Source organism: Esox lucius, chromosome 11 (genome assembly GCF_011004845.1).
Source record: "Esox lucius isolate fEsoLuc1 chromosome 11, fEsoLuc1.pri, whole genome shotgun sequence".
Classification (NCBI taxonomy): domain Eukaryota; kingdom Metazoa; phylum Chordata; class Actinopteri; order Esociformes; family Esocidae; genus Esox; species Esox lucius.
Genome location: NC_047579.1, coordinates 39,558,942 through 39,578,068, shown reverse-complemented (window position 1 = coordinate 39,578,068; position 19,127 = coordinate 39,558,942). Strand labels below are relative to the sequence as shown.

The 19,127-nt window shown below is 43.4% G+C and overlaps 2 protein-coding genes across 5 annotated transcripts; one reads left to right on the top strand and one right to left on the bottom strand.

Moving 5' to 3' along the window:
* The first annotated feature begins 461 nt into the window (after positions 1 to 461).
* cbx1a (chromobox homolog 1a (HP1 beta homolog Drosophila)) lies at positions 462 to 6,900 on the top strand. 4 transcript variants are annotated; one of them, XM_010874636.4, is made up of 6 exons: positions 462 to 644; positions 2,292 to 2,426; positions 3,942 to 4,116; positions 4,271 to 4,454; positions 4,559 to 4,653; positions 4,854 to 6,900. In XM_010874636.4, the coding sequence occupies exons 2-6, from the start codon at positions 2,348 to 2,350 to the stop codon at positions 4,996 to 4,998; spliced, it is 678 nt and encodes a 225-aa protein (XP_010872938.1). In that variant the 5' UTR covers positions 462 to 644; positions 2,292 to 2,347; the 3' UTR covers positions 4,999 to 6,900. The 4 variants fall into 4 exon arrangements, with proteins under 4 accessions (XP_010872938.1, XP_010872937.1, XP_034151493.1 ...); XM_010874635.4 differs by having other exon boundaries at positions 464 to 644; positions 3,939 to 4,116; XM_034295602.1 differs by lacking the exons at positions 462 to 644; positions 2,292 to 2,426 and adding an exon at positions 3,144 to 3,195.
* An 88-nt stretch (positions 6,901 to 6,988) lies between these two features.
* On the bottom strand, positions 6,989 to 18,566 carry LOC105013248 (endoplasmic reticulum membrane sensor NFE2L1). The gene is made up of 6 exons (XM_013136028.4): positions 18,456 to 18,566; positions 16,248 to 16,993; positions 11,903 to 12,070; positions 11,202 to 11,291; positions 10,969 to 11,124; positions 6,989 to 10,864 (listed from the first exon to the last, which is right to left on the bottom strand). The coding sequence occupies exons 2-6, from the start codon at positions 16,761 to 16,763 to the stop codon at positions 9,554 to 9,556; spliced, it is 2,241 nt and encodes a 746-aa protein (XP_012991482.3). The 5' UTR covers positions 16,764 to 16,993; positions 18,456 to 18,566; the 3' UTR covers positions 6,989 to 9,553.
* Between the last annotated feature and the right edge of the window lie 561 nt (positions 18,567 to 19,127).

The window sequence follows — 19,127 nt, the reverse complement described above, 5'->3', positions numbered from 1 at the left end:
ACGATGAGGAAACATCCCTAAAACATAATGCTGCCACCATCATGATTTTGTTTTGTCAGCCCAGTTCTTTTGCGAGCTGAAATTTTAAACTTGCATTGAGAATTGGCAAGCACTCTTTTTTTTATTTTGTGCACTTTGTTTGAAAAGCACTGAACAGTGCAGAGCACTTCTGACAACACCCGTATCTAATATGGTGTATACAACTAAAGCAGCTTGAGACTTCTTTTTGCATAGTAAAAGTATAATTATGACTATGTGTTCTGTGCGAGTATTGCAACTTTTGTTTCTTACCGTTTTTAATAAAAACATCTGAATATGGTGTGTCAATAATGGGGAAAATCAAGATAGAAAATGAGCTATAATAACTTCATCTCCCATGATGCCTTTATAACAACACGCTGCGCAGTCACGCTTAGACGGAGTTGGCGGGTACAAGGGAGGCACTGGATGCATGGCTTTTGTCTGTACTAGCTTTACGCAAAAACGAGAAGAGTGTCGTTTTAAGTAAATTTTACACGCTCCTATTCACGTAGGATAAGCGCATACATCCTTTTAAATAACCCATCTGTATCCCGGTGATTTTAATTTGAAAAAATTGTCTCAATTCCCGTCTAAATTCATTCATTAGATTACATTCTGTGAAGGTAAGTGGCTGGTTACTTTACCATTAGCTTTTTGCTCTGTAGCTATCACGTCGCTGTACCCCCCCCCCCCCCCCCCCCCCCCCCCCCACATTAACCTTTTGGTATGCACAATGCGTCATAAACTTCAGTGGGACGAAATTTTTGCTCTGAAATGTCAACCTTGTGAACTATATTGTTGCATGCGGATTCTGTTTTGAATATACAGTTGCACTGTTTTCGCGCGAGTTCGTGCTGCTTGCTCATGCCATGATTCAGGTCAACATGGACGACTCATACGGTCTCGAGAACTGTAGCGAAAAACCCCTAGCACCACCATGTTAAACAAGGACGGCTCATTGCACAGTGAACGTATTGGCTAAAAAATTACGGGTGTGTATGTGTGTTTCCTATACCGTTTGCGGGTTAATTACATCGTCATTATTTTACACTAAGGTGGCATGCTATTGTTGCATTGTTATAACGAGACGATTCGGTTGGTACGTTCTATCGCCCCCTTTCATCAGGAATGTGGCTCATCGAAATGGCTACTCTAAAAATAGAGGAAACGTCGTGCAACAAAGAAAGGACTCCTTATTAGTCAAATATCTGCTCGATTGGCACATGGCTATATTACCCTCTCAGAGCAGCCTTCATTAATTTATATTACAAAAGAACATTCTAGAAACCAGCGAACTGCGACTTGCATTAAAACGAAATACAAACCGAATAGGGCAATGCAATCAGAAAGGACCTCATTCTTAGTATTACTTGAAATTAATCGCCAAATCGTAGATCAAATGTGACACCCACACACACTTTATTATTTGACAACTACACCAAATGTGTAAATCCTATTTTTGTTGTTTATGATTTCATCTGCATTATATGTGTGTCGTTAACATTATCGTATCCTAGCCTGTTGAATCAGTGTTTTCATGCAAGTGGTGTTTTTCTCACTGAGGTGAGGTGGTATATTTTTATGGACCAATACTAGTGGCTGTGCCCCTCAGCTAGTTAAAGAATAATAGGATCGGACTTCAGACTCCCTTGTTCTTACCATCTGTTGTAGTATATGCATCTGTTTTAGTTGATTTGACTGTTTGTGGCATAGCTGTCCATTGATGTCTAAATAACAAGTTTCAACTGATCCTATTTAAATTAATGTTTGTTCACCCTGTGATTGGTGGTGTGATCGAAATTGTTGCACTTCTGAGGTGTTTCAACTCGTATTAAGGTCCACCTCATCAAGGCTACAGCCCAAATTGGACATCCCCCAAATCCTACTCTCTGCATGAAGTATTCAAGATGTGCCAACTACCGGGATTCTATTTAGTTTTAGGCTACGATATCTACTCATACATTATTAAGCAGTATTTCTGGGAATGGGGATTTCAGCCTTGGCTTTTCTGTGTAACTGTGCGAGTTGTCAAATTGCAGTACAATCAGTGCATGCCGGCTCCGTCAGTAGAAACTGCTACATGTGCCTCAGTACGTTGTAGCGGTGTGTAACGTCAGTAACCGTTTACCCACTGAATGACACATGTTCTTACCAGTGCAATTCTCTCCTGCCTTTTGTGATTTCTCTCTGATACCAAAATGACCAATGCCCCCAACCCGCCTCCCCTCCACCCATGCCTGAGTAACCCCCCCACCTCTCACCCTGTTTAGCTCGGTTGACGTTGACAAGGAACCAGCTGGTTCCGCAGCCTTCTCCCGGCCCGAATATGAGCGAGCCTACCGCTACTGCTACAGAGCCCTCTAGCGATGTGACGCCCATTGTCACTACTGGTGTTGCCGCTGAAGGTGTAGCTCAACTCTTTTCTAATGCACACTGTATTCCACTGTCTCTGTACCTATGAATGTTATTGGGGGCGGGCGGTGTACCTGTCGGCTGCGGCAGACCTCGGCTAAGCTGGTGTTTTAGTTTTGTGTGGTTTGTTTTTCTGGACCTCTAGAAAGTTCTGTTGCCGCCCTTCCCGACAAGATGACGTGTACTGTGTCCACGCTGGACTCATCTGTGCCTGTTTGAATTGACGGTCATCTTTTACACCATGTGGTCCCAACTCTTCCAGATATCCCATGGACAGTAGCGGCTGTGCCCTTAGCTTTTAAGAAGGTTCAACCCTTACCCTTTGGGCTTAAAGTCAGCCATGTTAGTGCATCTCTCTCAAGGAGAGTGTGCATGTCTTTGACATTTTTAACCCTTGGGTCAAGTCCCCTTACCGGGTACTGGAAAACTCCTTCAGGAGCATACCGAACTCATCTAAGATTAGCAAATGAGGTTCAACCTACAGTAAAGCTGTAGTTAATAACCAGACTTTGCACATTTAATCCATAAGGTCAGTTGGAAGATAGGGACACACATTTCCATCGCAATGGTTTGGTGTGATTTAGGTCAGAGTTACCAAGCCCGATTGTAAGATAACCAGGCAGCACAAAGGAACACTTGACAGTAGTGATTTGGCAACAGAGGGACAGTGAAGGCTTCATCGGAGAGCCCAACTCGGCAAGGTCTTCTGCAGTTCATGAACAGCAATGAAGGAAGACTTTGCAAACAGGGTTGATGATGAAGGTACTCACTGCTTGGTGGCACTGCTGCTGGAAATCCAACATAATCCTGCTTTTTTGACAAACCCTGTCAGTATTTGTAGGAACTGACCATAACGCAGTGTCTTCACTGTGGTTTCATTTTCTTGTTGAAGTTTTAATTTGTGACTAAATTATGTTTGCCATCCATCTACACGCACAACCCTGTAATAGCATAACAAAAGCATGTTTTTAGAAATGTGTGCCAGTTTATTGACAGTTGAACAACTGTTCATAAGTGTTCATATTTAGAATGTTATATACATCTCTATGTAAGGTCCAAAATTCAGTGCATTTTAGAGCAAGTCCTTAGCCATGAAGTCCAAGGAACTTGAGGTATAGAATTGGCAATGCATAGATTTATGGTAAGTCCTGAAAAATACTAGCTGGGGGAAAGCAAGGTACCACTCGTCACCTGGCTTATACTTCTCAGCGCCAGAAACGGGAAGACTGGTTAGGATGGAGGGATGGGTGAATGGAGCAGAATAGAGGTCAGTTCCTTTTCAATAAATTGTCATACATTTCTGAAGTGTTTTTGCTTTGTAATTATGGGGTATTGTGTGTTGATGGCAATGTTTTATTTTCAATCAATTAGGACTAACTCTGTATCACAACATAATAGGAAGAAAGTGAAGGGGTCTGAACACTATACGAAGCCGCCGTATAATAATTTGGTTTACATGTCTGCTATGTTTGGGAGTTTAACCAAACTGCTCTGCGCCCTTCCAGTAGAGGCCCCCAAGGACGAGGTCAAGCTGGCGGCGACCGCAGGGAAGAAACAAGCCAAGAAGAAGGTGGAGGAGGTGGTAGAGGAAGAGGAGGAGGAATATGTGGTGGAAAAGGTGCTGGACCGACGGGTAGTGAAGGGACGTGTGGAGTTCTTGCTTAAATGGAAAGGCTTCTCGGAGTAAGTGAACGATAATAACGCCTGTCACAGTGTTTGGTGCACATGTGTGCTTAAGAAGGGGCTGTTTAGAATTTTATTGTGCACATTTGTTGCGTTCGCGCCGGCTTGTTTCGGTAACGAAATTCAAGCTGTTGCCCTGTTTAACCTGCCACAGTGAGGACAACACATGGGAACCGCAAGACAATCTGGACTGCCCTGACCTGATTGCTGAGTACATGCAGAATCATCACAACAAGAAAGAAAGTGACAAGAAAGAGTCGGCTGGCAAGAGGAAAGCGGGGGAATCGGACACTGACGTGGTGGGCGAGGAGAGCAAGCCCAAAAAGAGGAAAGAGGAGGTGCGACGGGAAACTGCCAGAATGTTAACAGACACTCCCGATATGCTGTCCATAGAGGCCTGTACTGAACCTTCACCCACTTCTCTCCTTTCTCTCACATTCAGGCGGAAAAGCCAAGAGGCTTTGCTCGTGGATTGGACCCTGAACGCATCATTGGGGCTACGGACTCCAGTGGAGAGCTAATGTTCCTGATGAAATGGTGAGTTCTGAGCGGATTGGCTTTGTGAGTCCCCAAAGGATACATTGTTGACCCTGTTTGTTTAGCCTTTATCTGTAGATGTGTGTAATTGTAAAACCTGCAGAACATCTTAATGCTGACATTGTTGCTAACATTCTTGGGCCTCTGAGGTTGAGAAGGCTTTGTCCTCAAATCCCCCTTGTTCTGTACTCCCTCCGCAGGAAAAACAGCGACGAGGCAGATTTGGTGCCGGCCAAGGAAGCCAATGTTAAGTGTCCACAGGTTGTCATCTCCTTCTACGAGGAGCGTCTGACGTGGCACTCTTACCCCACCGAGGAGGAGGAAAAGAAGGATGACAAGAACTAGCCACAGGTCCAGGATGAGGAGGGGGGTGGGGTTTGAAGGGTGGGGTTTAGGGTGGAGGGGTGGGACAGAAGCTCAATTGTTTCTAAACCTTATTTCTTTCTTTCTGCAAACCCGGACTGTTGAAACTAAAACAGAGGTTGACAGAGGGTAGGGATGATGGGAAGACTTGTCAAGGAGGTGGTTTGGCCTACATGGGTTGGTTTGCGGGGTGCTGGGGGGTTCGGCAAATTAACCAAGAAAGTCTCTATCACTATTAGATTTCACTTGAAGGTTTTATCTGCTTCGAAAGTGGCAATATTCTTTTCAGAACACTTGCTTGAAAATCACCAGCTCCTTTTTCGGTTTTGTCTTTTCAAAGGCTCTTGGTCATGATGATTCTCATTAGTGAGGTTTTACTACTGCAGCGGAGTTTACAATGATGGAACGGTCAGAGTTCAAAACCGTGATGCAACGAAAGTTCTAATAATTCAATTGAAATTACTAACATTGACCTCCAGTTTCTTCATGTTAAATGTTTCAACTGATTCATAATCAGAATATTCTGTTTGTACCTACACTTCTGTCATCGAGCAACTAGCAGTGCAAAGCAGCGCTTTCTGTTTCTTTTTTTCAAATTGTTTTTTAAAGAAACTTAAGTGCTGCCACCTGCCTTCTCTTGCAATATCATTATCATATAATGTGAACATAGTTTTGTTTTTATTTGGTCCGTGACTGAGGGGGAAGAAGGATTATGTTGGCGTGTTTGGGATGTTCACACTACAGTCAGGACTGGTTTGTAAGAGGCATAGGTGATGTAGAGAGGTCAAAATGGTTCTGGAGCTTCTGGCTTGGTCGTGCCGCATCAGTGTAACCTAAGTCTTATACCCTGAGCTAACAAGACTTGATGGGTGTGATCTACATTCCTGTCAGGCTGAAACATATCAGAAAACAGGTGATCTATAAGAAGGTTGATGATGGGAATGGTCTTCTAACTCTTCTTCAGCAGGAAGCTTCAAGCTTAATTCCCCATAAACCCCACACGTTCTGTCCCTCTTGTCATCTCTTCCCATGTACATTTTTACCTTACCCCTGTTTTAAATATCTGATAGACCCCCGGCATAGTGTATATTATGACTCAAAGTAAATACAAAGTTTTTATGATGGTTTTTGGTATAAAGTAATTGTATCCAAGGTGTCAGCAGGCATGTGAATTTGTATCCATCCTTGTGTTTTATTTCTCACAACTGAAAACAATAAATTTATTATGTTTTCTGCCCAGGCACTTGTAAGAATGATAATTTCTCCAGTGATGCTAATTCTGCCTTTAGACTTAATCCCTATGAGCTCTGACTTTGACATTGCCATGTTTTGGACCTGTTGTTTTAAAATGAGCTACTAATTAAAGATCTCTGACCCTTACTGGGGTCGACTGTGTTAAGTTTGGTTTGTCGTTTTGCTTTTTCTGGCTAAATTGAAGGATGATTCACTCTTCTTTTGGAATAGCCATCTTGATAAAATGATGGTTGTTAATTCAACTTCATCGTAGCGAAAAACTTGAATTAACATTGGTTTAACTGATAAAATGTGGCTAAAGTAAAACTGTTGAGGTACAGAAGACCGCTTGTAGAACATGTTGCCCTAGAATCTATTTTTGCATTGGCCTTTACTGCTCATTTTTACATGACAAGTCTAACTTGTACATCCTTTGTAGTTGAGGACCAGAAGAGGTGTGTGTGTGTACACATGTTACATGTTATATATGTATACACGTTATGTTGGCTCATTTGTACCCCTTTAGGTGTTTTGACTCTGTCTACTGGAGAAGCATTAGGATTCTTGCATGTTTTCTGCTTTTCAGTCAATGTTACCATTTGTGGTTGCTTTTACTTGTTTGGGGGGGAAATACATTTCTTTTTTTACCGATGGGTGTTTTCATGTTTGTTTTTTTCATCCAGAAGTTCACTTAGTTGTAGTGCTTTAGTCTTAGATAAGTCAACAATTACGATGAAAATCTTATGTAGGTTGAACATGTTTTATTTGCCCAACAGTAACAATTTGATTGCTGGCATTAAGTATGCAAGAGTATAAAACAATGGGTATCAAACCCTCTGAAACAATGTTATTTTCAAACCAATATAATAAAGCCCTTCAATGTAACTGTTTTTTGTGATACAGTACAATTTTCCATTGATGATATTGGACACTTGACAGTGCTTGACCAAGAATACCAGTAGTATTATAGTGGCAATTAATAAATAAAATGTACTTTAAACAAACTGCTAAAGTTATTTCATGTGGCTTTAAAAGTTGTTCAATTACATTATGGCAACAGTGATGAAGTATTTTATTTACCATTTACAAATAAAGGTAAACTTATTAACAGAATACTCTTGGTACTGGGCCTGAGTGGATACTATATCCATGTTCCTTCAACCAGTTTAATTCCTGAATACCGTTTGACAGTGGTCTGTATCATTGTCCTGCAGTCAAAACCCCCTGAGATTGACATACTGCTGTGTATGTTTAAGACCCCATTTAGACCTTGTATTATTGCTAAATGAACAACTGATAGTACTGTGGTTGCAAATGTGTATTTTACACATTTAAATGCTATTACACCTGGTATTAAGATGTGCCCTTTGACAGAAATGTCATTTAAGTTTGTATTAAATAAAATGTGCTCTATATCATGTTTCAATGTTTTGAGACTTAGACGATTTAAGATTTCGTTGTCTGGGCCGCTTCCTCTGGCGCACATGTGCTGCTTCACTGAGTTTATTGAATCTGACCTGCTCTTTCAGCAACCGTTATTTTCATCACTTCCCTGTCTGATAAATCATAAAATGCCTAAAAAGAAGGTATCTTAAGAAAAAGGTGTCGGTTTCACAGAGAGCCTGGACCCAATTTTAATTGGTTATAAAGCAAAAAGTGCTATTATCACAATATATTTTGTATTGTTTTTCCAGGCTTGGCCTACTAGTAATTTTACTGATGCACCTTTCCCTGGCTCCAGACGATAAGACTTGCAGCTGTTCGAACGATGCCATGCAGATTACACCATCATTTGCAGTACGCCAACTTGCTATGAAAAATATTTTGTTTGTTGTACATGGCTAGCATTGTTATGTTAGATATGCCTAAAAACATAGGTCTAATAACTAGTGGATCTTGTGATAATCTGACAATCCAAATTGATTTCTCCTGCATTAGCAGTGACTTGCGGTCTGGCGGCCATTAGTGGTGGCCCGGGCACCTGCAAGCTCAATTGTATTTTATGGTCTACAATTAGCTTTCCTCCAGGTTCTTATTTTATAGCAAAATGGCTCTGTTGAGCAAACTGTGTGATGAATAGGTAGAAGATAAAAGGCCTATGCATTAATTTAAAAAACAACCGTAGCAAAATGACATTGCTTATTGCCTATTGGGTAACCTGTGTCCACAACAGGCTATGAAATTAATTGGTGGGGAACACTATAGTGCAAAAAAGGGATAATGCTAACTGTCCTATAACCTAAATGCAGCGTTTGCCGTTGATACATTCTAGTGAGACAGGTGGTTAAATGCTGACACCATGTTTTAACTTTGTGAAATAGTCTGCTTTACCGCTTGCTCTTTACATTCAGTAAATAGAACACCAAAGCAGATTTTGAATAATGCACGAATATAGGGGCGAGCACTGATGACGTTGCCCCCTGAATGGGCTCCAACAGTCCTAACTGCATTTTCACTGCCCTGAGAGGAACAAAATGCGACTTTGTCCACCTCTGTCCTTCATGCATGTTTTTTTTTCAAGCCAATACAAATGTGCATAAGGGGTAAAATGGGGTCTCTGGCTTTACTAAAGGCACTCCCCTTGACTGTCATCTTAATGCATCAGTTAATGACAAGGTTAAATGTAGTGTTCAATCTGATTTGGAGGGGAGCCAACATTTACGTTCCATTTTAAACACAAGCAGGCTCCGCCATCTAGTTTGGTATGTCCACATAATGATAACGTCAATGAACCAAGGGCTACACTTAACATTAAGGCACCTAAAGACAAATCTTCTTGTTGGCATCTTTTGGCGAACAGCTTCAGTCTTGCCCTTCTTTCTGGTCACATCATGGCGCGTCTCCCCCAAGGACATGCATTTAAGTTATTCAGCAAATGCTTTTCTCCGGAGCAACTTAAAGTAGTAATTCGGGTTAAATGCCTTGCTCTAGGCCCTGCTCTTGATTCTGCCCTTCACAAGTCCCCAGTGTCAGCCCTTGCTATGGAAGCACAATTTCTCTACTCTAAAATCAGGATGTATGCACTGGTTTAACATAGGTGTTAGAGTCCAAAGCAGCATTTTGTGTGTTACTTTTTTTTTGTTAACAGAATTTGCTCCTTTTTTTCGTAATACACTTATGATCATATTTGGGCTTCCTGTCCGTTCTAACATGAAAATCGTTTTCGGAAGAGCACTGGCATCCTCTCGTGTGTTTCCTCTTCAGTTCACTCTCAGTGTGAGAAACGCTTGAACTTCACAGGCACCCACCTTCACAATTGACTCTGTGAGCCAAAAACCTGACTATACATGGCTGACAAATCTTTTCACTTCCTGCGGTCTTGTTTCTTGTGGGCCTTTTGTTCTCTGGTTGAACCGTTACGGGTGGCAAGAAGGACCTGACCATCATTGCCTAACTGGAGTGTGTAGTTAGTGGCAGACAAGGGTCTTCCTTGCTCATCCTGCAGTCGGGAAAACACCTCCCGGTACAGACCATTAAGACGCTGCTTCATTTCCCGGACAGAGCGAAGGTTCTCTGCCTTTTCCTTCAACAGCCGGACCTTGTGGCGGCGCAAGCCAGCGACTCCTTCCTCAAGCCCAAACAGGATCTCGAGCTTTCGCCTGCGGCAGTTCTGAGCGGCCATCTTGTTTTTGCCTCGCCTGCGAATGTCACGAATCAAGTTGAGCTGGGCCTCGCTAAGGCGATGTTTGGTCAGAAGTTCATTGAACTCCTCCACGGGCAGGTTGACAATGAGATCGTTGGAGAAGGGGATCTTCAAGGCACGAGCCCGGCGCTCATCACGGCCCCAAATCTTGTCAGAGAGTTCACATTCATAGGGTTTGCTGTAATGTGACTTTTGGGGCTTCAGGGATTTTCCCAGGGTAGGAGAATTGGCCCTAGGCTGGTGGTAATTATGGTCGTGGCCCACATGTTCCAGCCAAGGGAGGTTGTATCGGCCTGGGTTCTGGTAACTTGTGCTGCACATCTTGCTGACCTCCGGGGAGTACCCTCCAACAGCACCCTCCTCTGGCTCCAAAATGGATGCCATGTTAGAGTTGTAGCCCACAGCCCCTTCGCTGGGAGATGAAGAAGATTCAGACGATGAGGATGAAGAGGACGACGAAGAGTAGGAGGATGCCTCAGAGCCACTAGGGGATGCAGGGCTGTGGCTGAAGTTCAGGGAAAGTCCAGAGTCAGAGTCTAGCTCCTCCTCGAGCTCGGAGGCCTGGGTTGGGCCTTCCTCCAGAGGCAGGCCTAGGAAGCTAATCCCATCCAGCAAAGCATCATCCAAGAGCAAGCTGAGTGGGTTAGGCTGGACCGGTTCCTCAAGAAAGATGCTGGACTGAAGGGAAAGCGTAGGATTGCCAACCAATCCATCAAGTGGCAAAGGTAGGGCAGTATCCACCAGTTCAAAGGTCAAAGGAAGGTTGTCCGCTCCGATAGAGGTTGGCTGGAGAGGGGCTTCAAGATGAACACTGCCTTCCAAGCTAGGGCTGAAGGGGTAGCCATCTAGGTTGCTTCTAGGCAGGAATGCCTGATGAAGGCTGACATCCTGGTGAACGTGGTCCATCAGGCCAGAACTCCCAATAGATCCAGACTGCATTACGGCATCTCTGCTAAGGTCCACATCAGTATCCTTCAAGAACAACACAAAGAAGACAGGTAAGATTTCACTGGAATATGTCCAATTTCAGTAATTTTGGATTAGTGAAGGCACTATAAACAGAAACCGGGGCTTACTTCTGGCTCCATGATGGCCAGAATGTCCTGCCACTGCAGCTCCAAGTCCAGAGAGGGATCCGCATGGGAAAGCAGTGGGGACAGAAGAGGCTCATGGACAAGGCTTGGGTCCTCTTCGCTAGCTTCCCTCAGACCTAGGTCAACTGGGTCTGACCGCTGAAAACGGATATATCACCAGGGTCAGCCAGTGGTCAACAAACCGATCAGTGTAAAATAAAAAATAATATCTGTACCTCTGGCCCTTCTCCAAAGGAGAACGTGTCCTCCAATAGCCGTAGACATTCCTGCAAGGACATGGAGGACTGAGCTTCCAAGCTGGCGAACTGATGGAGAAGAGAACATAAGTGAGCTACCTGAATGTCCTGGATTGGGACAATGGCTTTTTTCCTTTTAGCAAATGGACACTGGGTGAAACTAAACAGTTGGAACTGTGTGGTGTTATCAGAATAGTTGTGTGGTGTGATATCAAATGGTAATTTTAATTTCACTCCCTTTCTGTATATTGCAACAGCTACACTGAGTAACAAATGCCTTTCTGGCCATATGTGGCCTCCCGCGTTTGTAACACCTAGTAGACTTTCTTATAGGAGTGGAGGGCGGGGTCACAGCCTTCCCTCCAAAATGCAGTTTATAGGTTATGATAAAATTTTACACATTCAGGTCCGTCTCATCTTCCCCAAACATCCTGCCCCGCAAAGACGCACATCCAAGCCACAAAACACAGATTTTGTTTCAAGTAGCCGCAGCGTTTGACTATTTCCCTAAGCTCTGTCTCCTGAAGCCGAGGGAGTACATTTTTGATGTTTGGAGAAGGCAATTCCGGTTCCACCTAGAAAGCTACACTTGAAATGTTTGACCTCTCCAGATGTATGTTTATATTAATACCATTGAACCAGATATATATTACAAAATAGGCTTTTGGACTGAGGCTCACCTGATCCGATAAATCCTGTGCTAGCTCTCTGTTAGCATGGTCGTAATTGTCCCTCCAGTCTTCTCTCCAGGTGCTCCCTACCAGCTCATTCTCCCTTCTCTCCTCCAGGGACTGCTCAGGCCTTTCGTTGTGTCCATGATTAGAGTAATCCTGACGAGTTTCTGTATCCTGTAAACAATTAATTTATTTTACCAAGTCCTTTTTACATCAGCAGTCACAAACTGCTTTTACAGATATCCAGCCTGAAACCCCAAAGAGCAAGCAACAACACAAATTATAATTGAACACATTTCTCCCGAGCATTTTAGCTTTGCCACGTAAACCTGTTTAAAATATATTTTATGTTTGGCATACATTTTCAGAGTATCAGATTTCCTTCATTTAACCAGGTCCGTCTTATTGAGATTAAAAATCTATTTTTAAAGAGAAACCTAGCTGCCAAAAAACAGCAGTACACAGGTTGTGGATGAAAAGGTGATCACACTTGATGTTTGATTGTACATTTTTCCATGTATTAATAGCCAACAAACCGAAGGATGGCTATGAATAGATGCAACCTTTTCCTCAACCTGTTTGTGCTTAGTCATACAAACTGGACCAGTTGTGCCACTTAACCAGTTCTGAACTGCCGATCTGCTTACTCTCTACTGAAAGAGACTATTCAGAGGTTGGGGTGTTGCTCTATGTGATCCCTTAATTCGAACCTTACAGTAAGTACAACAATTTGTCTTCATCATGTACTTTGCTGAGCTGTCTTGACTTTCAGAAACATTCTGACCTCTGTCCATTACATGAGGCTGGCCCAGTGTGCTTACATTTGGCAGATGTTCAACTACAATGAGGGTTGAGAAACATTTTGCATCAGAATTTGTGAAATAAAAACATCCCTGTCTTCTGGGTATACCAACGTTACTCTTTTTTTAGATGTTGTGTGATGTGTGCCTGAATTTGAGTGGAAGGAATTGTACAGTGTGTTATCTTCACGCACAATAGGAGAAGTGTTACTTAATAGGGGCGTGAGGCGAAATAGGGGGTGCTCAGGCACGGTTTAGGCATGGGACCCATGGGGGTTGTGAGTATAGGGCTATATGAAGAAGTCATATACCATGACAACAAGCCAAGCTAATAAACAAGCATTGCGAAATCAAAAGTGTGTGTTTGACAGAACGATGCCTCCTCAGGTTACAAAACAACTAGGCCATGGTCACTGCCAGGGTAACGTTCCGAGCCATACCTATAAAGCACTCTGAGTCCCGAGTCAAAGTTTCCAAGTAAAACATCTGGGGTTGCACAAGAGCTACCGAATCAACACCATAGTTGCCAGTTTGCTGCCTCACTGACAGGACACAACGTTACAGATTCAGGGCCTCGGCCAGATGACCCTGATTGCACTTTAATGTTTCTCCATGTAGGTCAAGAGCACAGAGCAGGTTAGACAAGTAAAGGTCATGTTGGTAAAGTTTTATTATAACACACTGTCTTAGGGGAGCTCCTCGACAAAGGCACAGAGATGTGAGGGCAAGGGTCACATGGAGCTGCAGTCCTAGAGCCAGGCGGCGTTGTTGACCGTTTTCATCAAACATAACTGAACGGGTGATGTGTGCGTCCATGGTAAAGAGGGCCGGCACTTCAGACATGTTCAGTCTAGTCCTCGTACATGCAGGGGAATGTCCCTCAGCCAGACAGCATCCCACACTGCTGCCAAAATCTAATGCGGCTGGGGTATCAAAAATACAGACCAGCTGTCGCTCGGGTCACCGCGCCCCGGACGAGTGAGTCCGGGTGAAGGTTGTTACTACGTCTGCACCGTAACATCGCAATGCAGCGACTAACTTTGTCCCAAGCTTGTTCTCAGGTGTCTGGTCAATATGCCTTAATGGCATATCTGTTGATCCAGGAAGGGCACTGGACTATAAAAGGAAGGGCATAACATATTTGTCAACATTGTGTTCCGCAATTCGTCACCAGGACTACATCCACTGGGGGTAGGTTGGAAAACGTCAAGTGTGTGTGCTTTTGCTTACACTGATTAAGCTGCCGCTCAGCGATGCCCAAACAAACATGCTCTCCTGAGCAGAAATAGCCCGAGAGGACTGCATGTCCAGTCTGAACTTGTATGCGCCGGGTCACATGCAGACTGCTTACTACTGTGGTCTACAGTGACAGAGAACATTGCCAGCTAATGCCACTTTCTGATTTGGAAGGGCTTACACTGAAACCTCCAAGGGCAAGCCATTAAATGCCTCAAAAGATCAGAGGCCAGTATATGGCAATGAAAAACAGCCCCAAAAAAACAAAAAAGAAAAACTATATTTGTTTAACTTGATGCAGTGTTGGAGAGCCCAGAGGGTTGACTGCTGATGCTGACAGGTTGTCAAGCAGATATAGTCTATATTTAGGGACTATTTTGCTGGAAAACTCCCTGCCACTCCAAGTTAAAATTTGCACCTCAACGCTAAATGAAAGTGATATCAGGATTTGGAAAATCCCTTTCAAAGAACTCTACATATTAGAGCAAATCATAAAAAATATTCAACAAATGGAAAGTAAAATATTTTTTATAGTGTTTAACCACTATAAAAGACCTGATACATTTAAGACCCATTGTATTTTCTTGACTGCCCCAAAAGAAAAACTAAATATGATAGGTGTAGCCTACAATGTGGTGCAGAAGGTGTGCTCTTACAGGCACTACACCACACAGTTTCATCCCACACCAAATCAGCTGGGCTGCAATGGAACCAGATCGCTGTAGGATTGGGCACAATTGAACAGCCTGTGGCTAAAGTGTCACACCCTCTCTGACCTACATCTCATGACAGAGAGGAGCCTGGACCCAGCAGATGTGCCCCACAGCCAGAGGCACATATCAACAATAATCCTTCTCTCGCTCTCTTGCTCTCTCGCTCTCAGTAACAAGGGGAAGTCCCCCGAGTTGTTGGGTTATTCGATTTCCACCATGATGAGCCATACATCTGCCAAAACATAGGCTGGAATAATAGGGTTCAGATAATGAGCCATGCTGTAAATTTGGGTTATAGATTTTATTTTTTACAATTTCTAGAAAATGTATATTGCACTGCAATCCACAGATTCCATTTTTTTTATTGTTGTACTTCTTACTGTTCAAGTTGCATGCTCAAACAAATGAGCAACATTGTCCTCCTTCATACAATATTTAACTAAAATTAAACATTAATGTAATAACAAGAACATCCATTTCACTTCAGGATATGTTATTTCTCTTTTGAAAATGAACTGACCGTTTATTCCTGGCATGCAATCCAAGACGCATTTGCTAATGCTGTTAATAGGTTCTGGGCTCACATGCGCAGCCATGCACTGGTTTAACATGAACAGCATGATACAGCAAATGCAACCAGGATGCTTTCGTTTTGTTTGGGAATTAAGTGAGAGTGGAAACCCCTGCTGTGTTAGAAACGTCTGTTTTTATACCAGTGTGGTGTTCTCTCCTGGTTAGGATAGCTGTTACGCAGTGACGTGGTACAGTTAGGACAGCTGTTACGCAGTGACGTGGTACAGTTAGGACAGCTGTTACGCAGTGACGTAGGACAGTTAGGACAGCTGTTACGCAGTGACGTGGTACAGTTAGGACAGCTGTTACGCAGTGACGTGGGACAGTTAGGACAGCTGTTACGCAGTGACGTGGGACAGTTAGGACAGCTGTTACGCAGTGACGTGGGACAGTTAGGACAGCTGTTACACAGTGAGGTGGGACAGTTAGGACAGCTGTTACCCAATGACGTGGGACAGTTAGGACAGCTGTTACGCAATGACGTGGGACAGTTAGGACAGCTGTTACACAGTGACGTGGGACAGTTAGGACAGCTGTTACGCAATGACGTGGGACAGTTAGGACAGCTGTTACACAGTGACGTGGGACAGTTAGGACAGCTGTTACGCAATGACGTGGGACAGTTAGGACAGTTGTTATGCAGTGACGTGGGACAGTTAGGACAGCTGTTACACAGTGACGTGGGACAGTTGGGACAGCTGTTACACAGTGACGTGGGACAGTTAGGATAGTTGTTACACAGTGACGTGGGACAGTTAGGATAGCTGTTACGCAGTGACATGGGACTTTGTGCATACAACTGGCAGTGAGCGGGAATGGAACTTATAGTTGAATTTCCCTTTTCTTCCAACTTGATGTTGGATTGCTGTTAAGCCTGAAAGCTGCCTATGGGCCAGGAGTAACTCTAATCCATGCTTCAGTCTTCCTGAAACAGCTATAAAAAATAAATGTATCCATGAATATCAGTTGATGTGTGTGTGTGTTAATACCAACATGGCCTGGAGTGTAGAAGAATGCCCTACACAGTACCTCTCGGTAGAGATCATCCTCAACCTCCTCTTCCTCCTGGCCTCTTCTCGGTACCAGCACCATGGACTCCAGACTGCTCTCTCTGATCGGCCCGTAACCTAGCTCCGGTGACCCCACCTGGTCAGCTGCATGATCCTCCAAACCACCGGTCCCTCCGTCCAAGGCGGCGGGTTGACCCGGAGCCCCCATCGCCAGGGCATCGGGCTCACGGCGCACCAGCCAAGTCTCTAGCTCTGAGCCGGACACATGGAGGCAGTCCAGCGAACGCACCCATCCCAGGAGCCTCCGGGCTGTCAAGAAGCCATCCAGGTCCACACTCTTGGGGTGGATGTCCCGGCCGTCCAGCTGGTTGCGGAGGTTGTGGAACCGGGTCTGGGCAAGGGTTGAGGTGGGGCCCAGAATCATCTCATGCCAAGGAGGCAGGTAAGGGCCAACATCTATTTTGTTGCCAACCAGGCTGAGCAGGATGGCAACCTGTATCAAACCCTCTGTGAAGTATTTCTTCAGATACACCATGTTTGCAGAGTTCAGAAGGGTAAGAGCATGAAATGAAGGGAGAGAGAGTAGGTGGGTGGCAATGTGCCACTTGTAACGTTATGTCTTGGCAGATGTATTTTTCGGTGATGGCTTCAAGGCAAAGTGATGAAGGGTAAAATCTTTGGAAAAAACTAAATGGATGTGATAAAAAAAAAAGGTATTTCTTCAAAAGTAGTCTTCCCTTCAGTTTTCCAAATATCGTTCAACCCCTGCACAGACGAGGATAACATTGTTAGATACAGTAATACAATGAATCTCAATCAGAAAGAAAACAGAAAGAGATTCTAACATTGCTGATGCAACAGAAGAGAAAGAGTCAGTGATCTATATAATTCAACACCACATGCTAATCAGATTATTGTACACTAGAGTTCAGTATACCGTGGACTTTCTCTCTACTGATAACAAACAAGGAAGTATACTTGTTATGAAGTGGTGCCATTGACTTCACTTTGACCTACTTCTCTTCCTTCCAGAAGGTATTGGACAGTTAGTGCCTGGGCAATTACTGGTTATACAGGCATGTTGCAGGGCTGGTGCTAGCGTTTTGTAGGCCCTAAGTGAATTTGGCTCGCATTTGTAATTAGGGCATAATAATAAAAAAAACGCAACTCTGCTAATTTTGGTCTGGGGTAGAGAGAACATGTTGAGAATATATTTAAAATGATGTGAGTGAGAATGAAAAGTCACGGGGGGCACCTCTAGAAGTCAGGGCCCCCGGGCACATGCTCTGTGTGCCTTTTGGTTATTAGACCATTGTAACTTCATGTTTAGATTGCTGGCTAAAATAACTACCAGTGAAATAATGTACATGACTGGTTGTCAGCCAATGGAGCCACTGACATAACAAGAGTAAAACTGCTCATACACACAAGCATTTTCAAATTGTGCATGGTTTGACGTACTTGTGTATTTAAGGACTTTTTTGGTTAAGGGCCCCCTAGCGACCGCTTATGTTGCTTATGCCTCTTAAGCTGACACAGACTTTAAGAAACATCACGTGATGTAAATACATAATCACACTGTTACTCAGGAAAACACAGGAGTTTATCAATTGGTCAGAAAATTTCTATTTATTACCAGGTTACTTTTAGTAATTTAGGACCTTGTAATTATACATGACAAATATTCAGATAAATGTTTTCTACAGGCAGATGATCCTGCGTTAAACAGCGTGTATAACCTGTCTGTCAGGAAGCGCGATGAGGATGTAACCTAATTAAACGGAGTTTTACTGTCCCGTCCGGATCATTAGTAATTAATCATAAATTATCTGGAATTATGAATGAATTTCAAAAATGAACCACAGTTCATTTTTTCAAACATTCTTCAAACATTATAGTTTTGTATTTCAATCTAGGCTATATGACCATTGCATCTTAATATAGATATCTCCGACGTGATAAACTTAACGGTAGCTCTGAATAAGATCGCCAGCTAAATTACTCAAATCTAAAATAATCAAGATATCACTTTTATTTCCAAAATTCACAGTTGAATATCCCATGTTAGCCCATCTACCGAACATCCATCACGACTAATATTCCCATCGATTATAAACACAACAGATCAAAATCCAAGCTCTTTATAATGTATATACTTTCAAATATTTAAATACATTAGTAACACCTGGGTCATAGCTGTACGCCTATTCTGTTTTGATTCTCTTACCAGACTATGGCGAGAACTTGTCGAATAGGCGCATCACTGGAAAACAACACACCCAATCCTTTGAAGACTTCAGATTTTCTGTTATGACTAAGTCTAAATCGGAGTGTGGACTTATAAACCCTACTCGGTTCACGACGCAGTTCGCTGTCCCCTCCCTATATGACGTACTATAACAAGCCTTCGTTTCGCTTTTATTTGTTGGATTCTGCAGATCTAAAACCATGCCCGTCTGTTAGCTTTACCGCCCACTCATACGGACCTTGTCAAGTCAGTGGCTCCGTTACACACAAACACCGCCTCGCTCGTACAATCACCTATTGCAGTGACAATACAATTGCTAACTCTAGTTATTAGGAGTCGCGGATATTACAATAATGCACGTTTGATTACTAGAAAACATGTGTTGGATTCCATAGCGCGGGTAAGAAGTTGTTGCCTACATCTAAACGGTCTGGGTTGTCAGTCAATTCCGGTGTGAACTGCTGCCATCTGCCGTGCTAGAATGAGCTAGAACGGAATGAGATCCTCACTCGTTCGGCTGATCCAGACGAGTCTCGAAACGGGATGTTTCACACATTTTCTGGATAAGTATCACTTCTAACAATAGCAGTGATATACACTGGAGATTGAACCTCCAAATTACAGGATTTACATCCAATAATGTCATCATGA

Excerpts from the sequence above, each read along its gene's own strand:
- cbx1a (XM_010874635.4), top strand. The coding sequence starts at position 2,348 with ATGAGCGAGCCTACCGCTACTGCTACAGAGCCCTCTAGCGATGTGACG. Across the intron at positions 4,455-4,558 it reads CCAAAAAGAGGAAAGAGGAG|GCGGAAAAGCCAAGAGGCTT; the intron begins GTGCGACGGGAA and ends TCTCACATTCAG. Across the intron at positions 4,654-4,853 it reads CTAATGTTCCTGATGAAATG|GAAAAACAGCGACGAGGCAG; the intron begins GTGAGTTCTGAG and ends CTCCCTCCGCAG.
- LOC105013248 (XM_013136028.4), bottom strand. The coding sequence starts at position 16,763 with ATGGTGTATCTGAAGAAATACTTCACAGAGGGTTTGATACAGGTTGCC. Across the intron at positions 12,071-16,247 it reads AGGATGATCTCTACCGAGAG|GATACAGAAACTCGTCAGGA; the intron begins GTACTGTGTAGG and ends AATTGTTTACAG. Across the intron at positions 11,292-11,902 it reads CACAGGATTTATCGGATCAG|TTCGCCAGCTTGGAAGCTCA; the intron begins GTGAGCCTCAGT and ends CTTCTCCATCAG.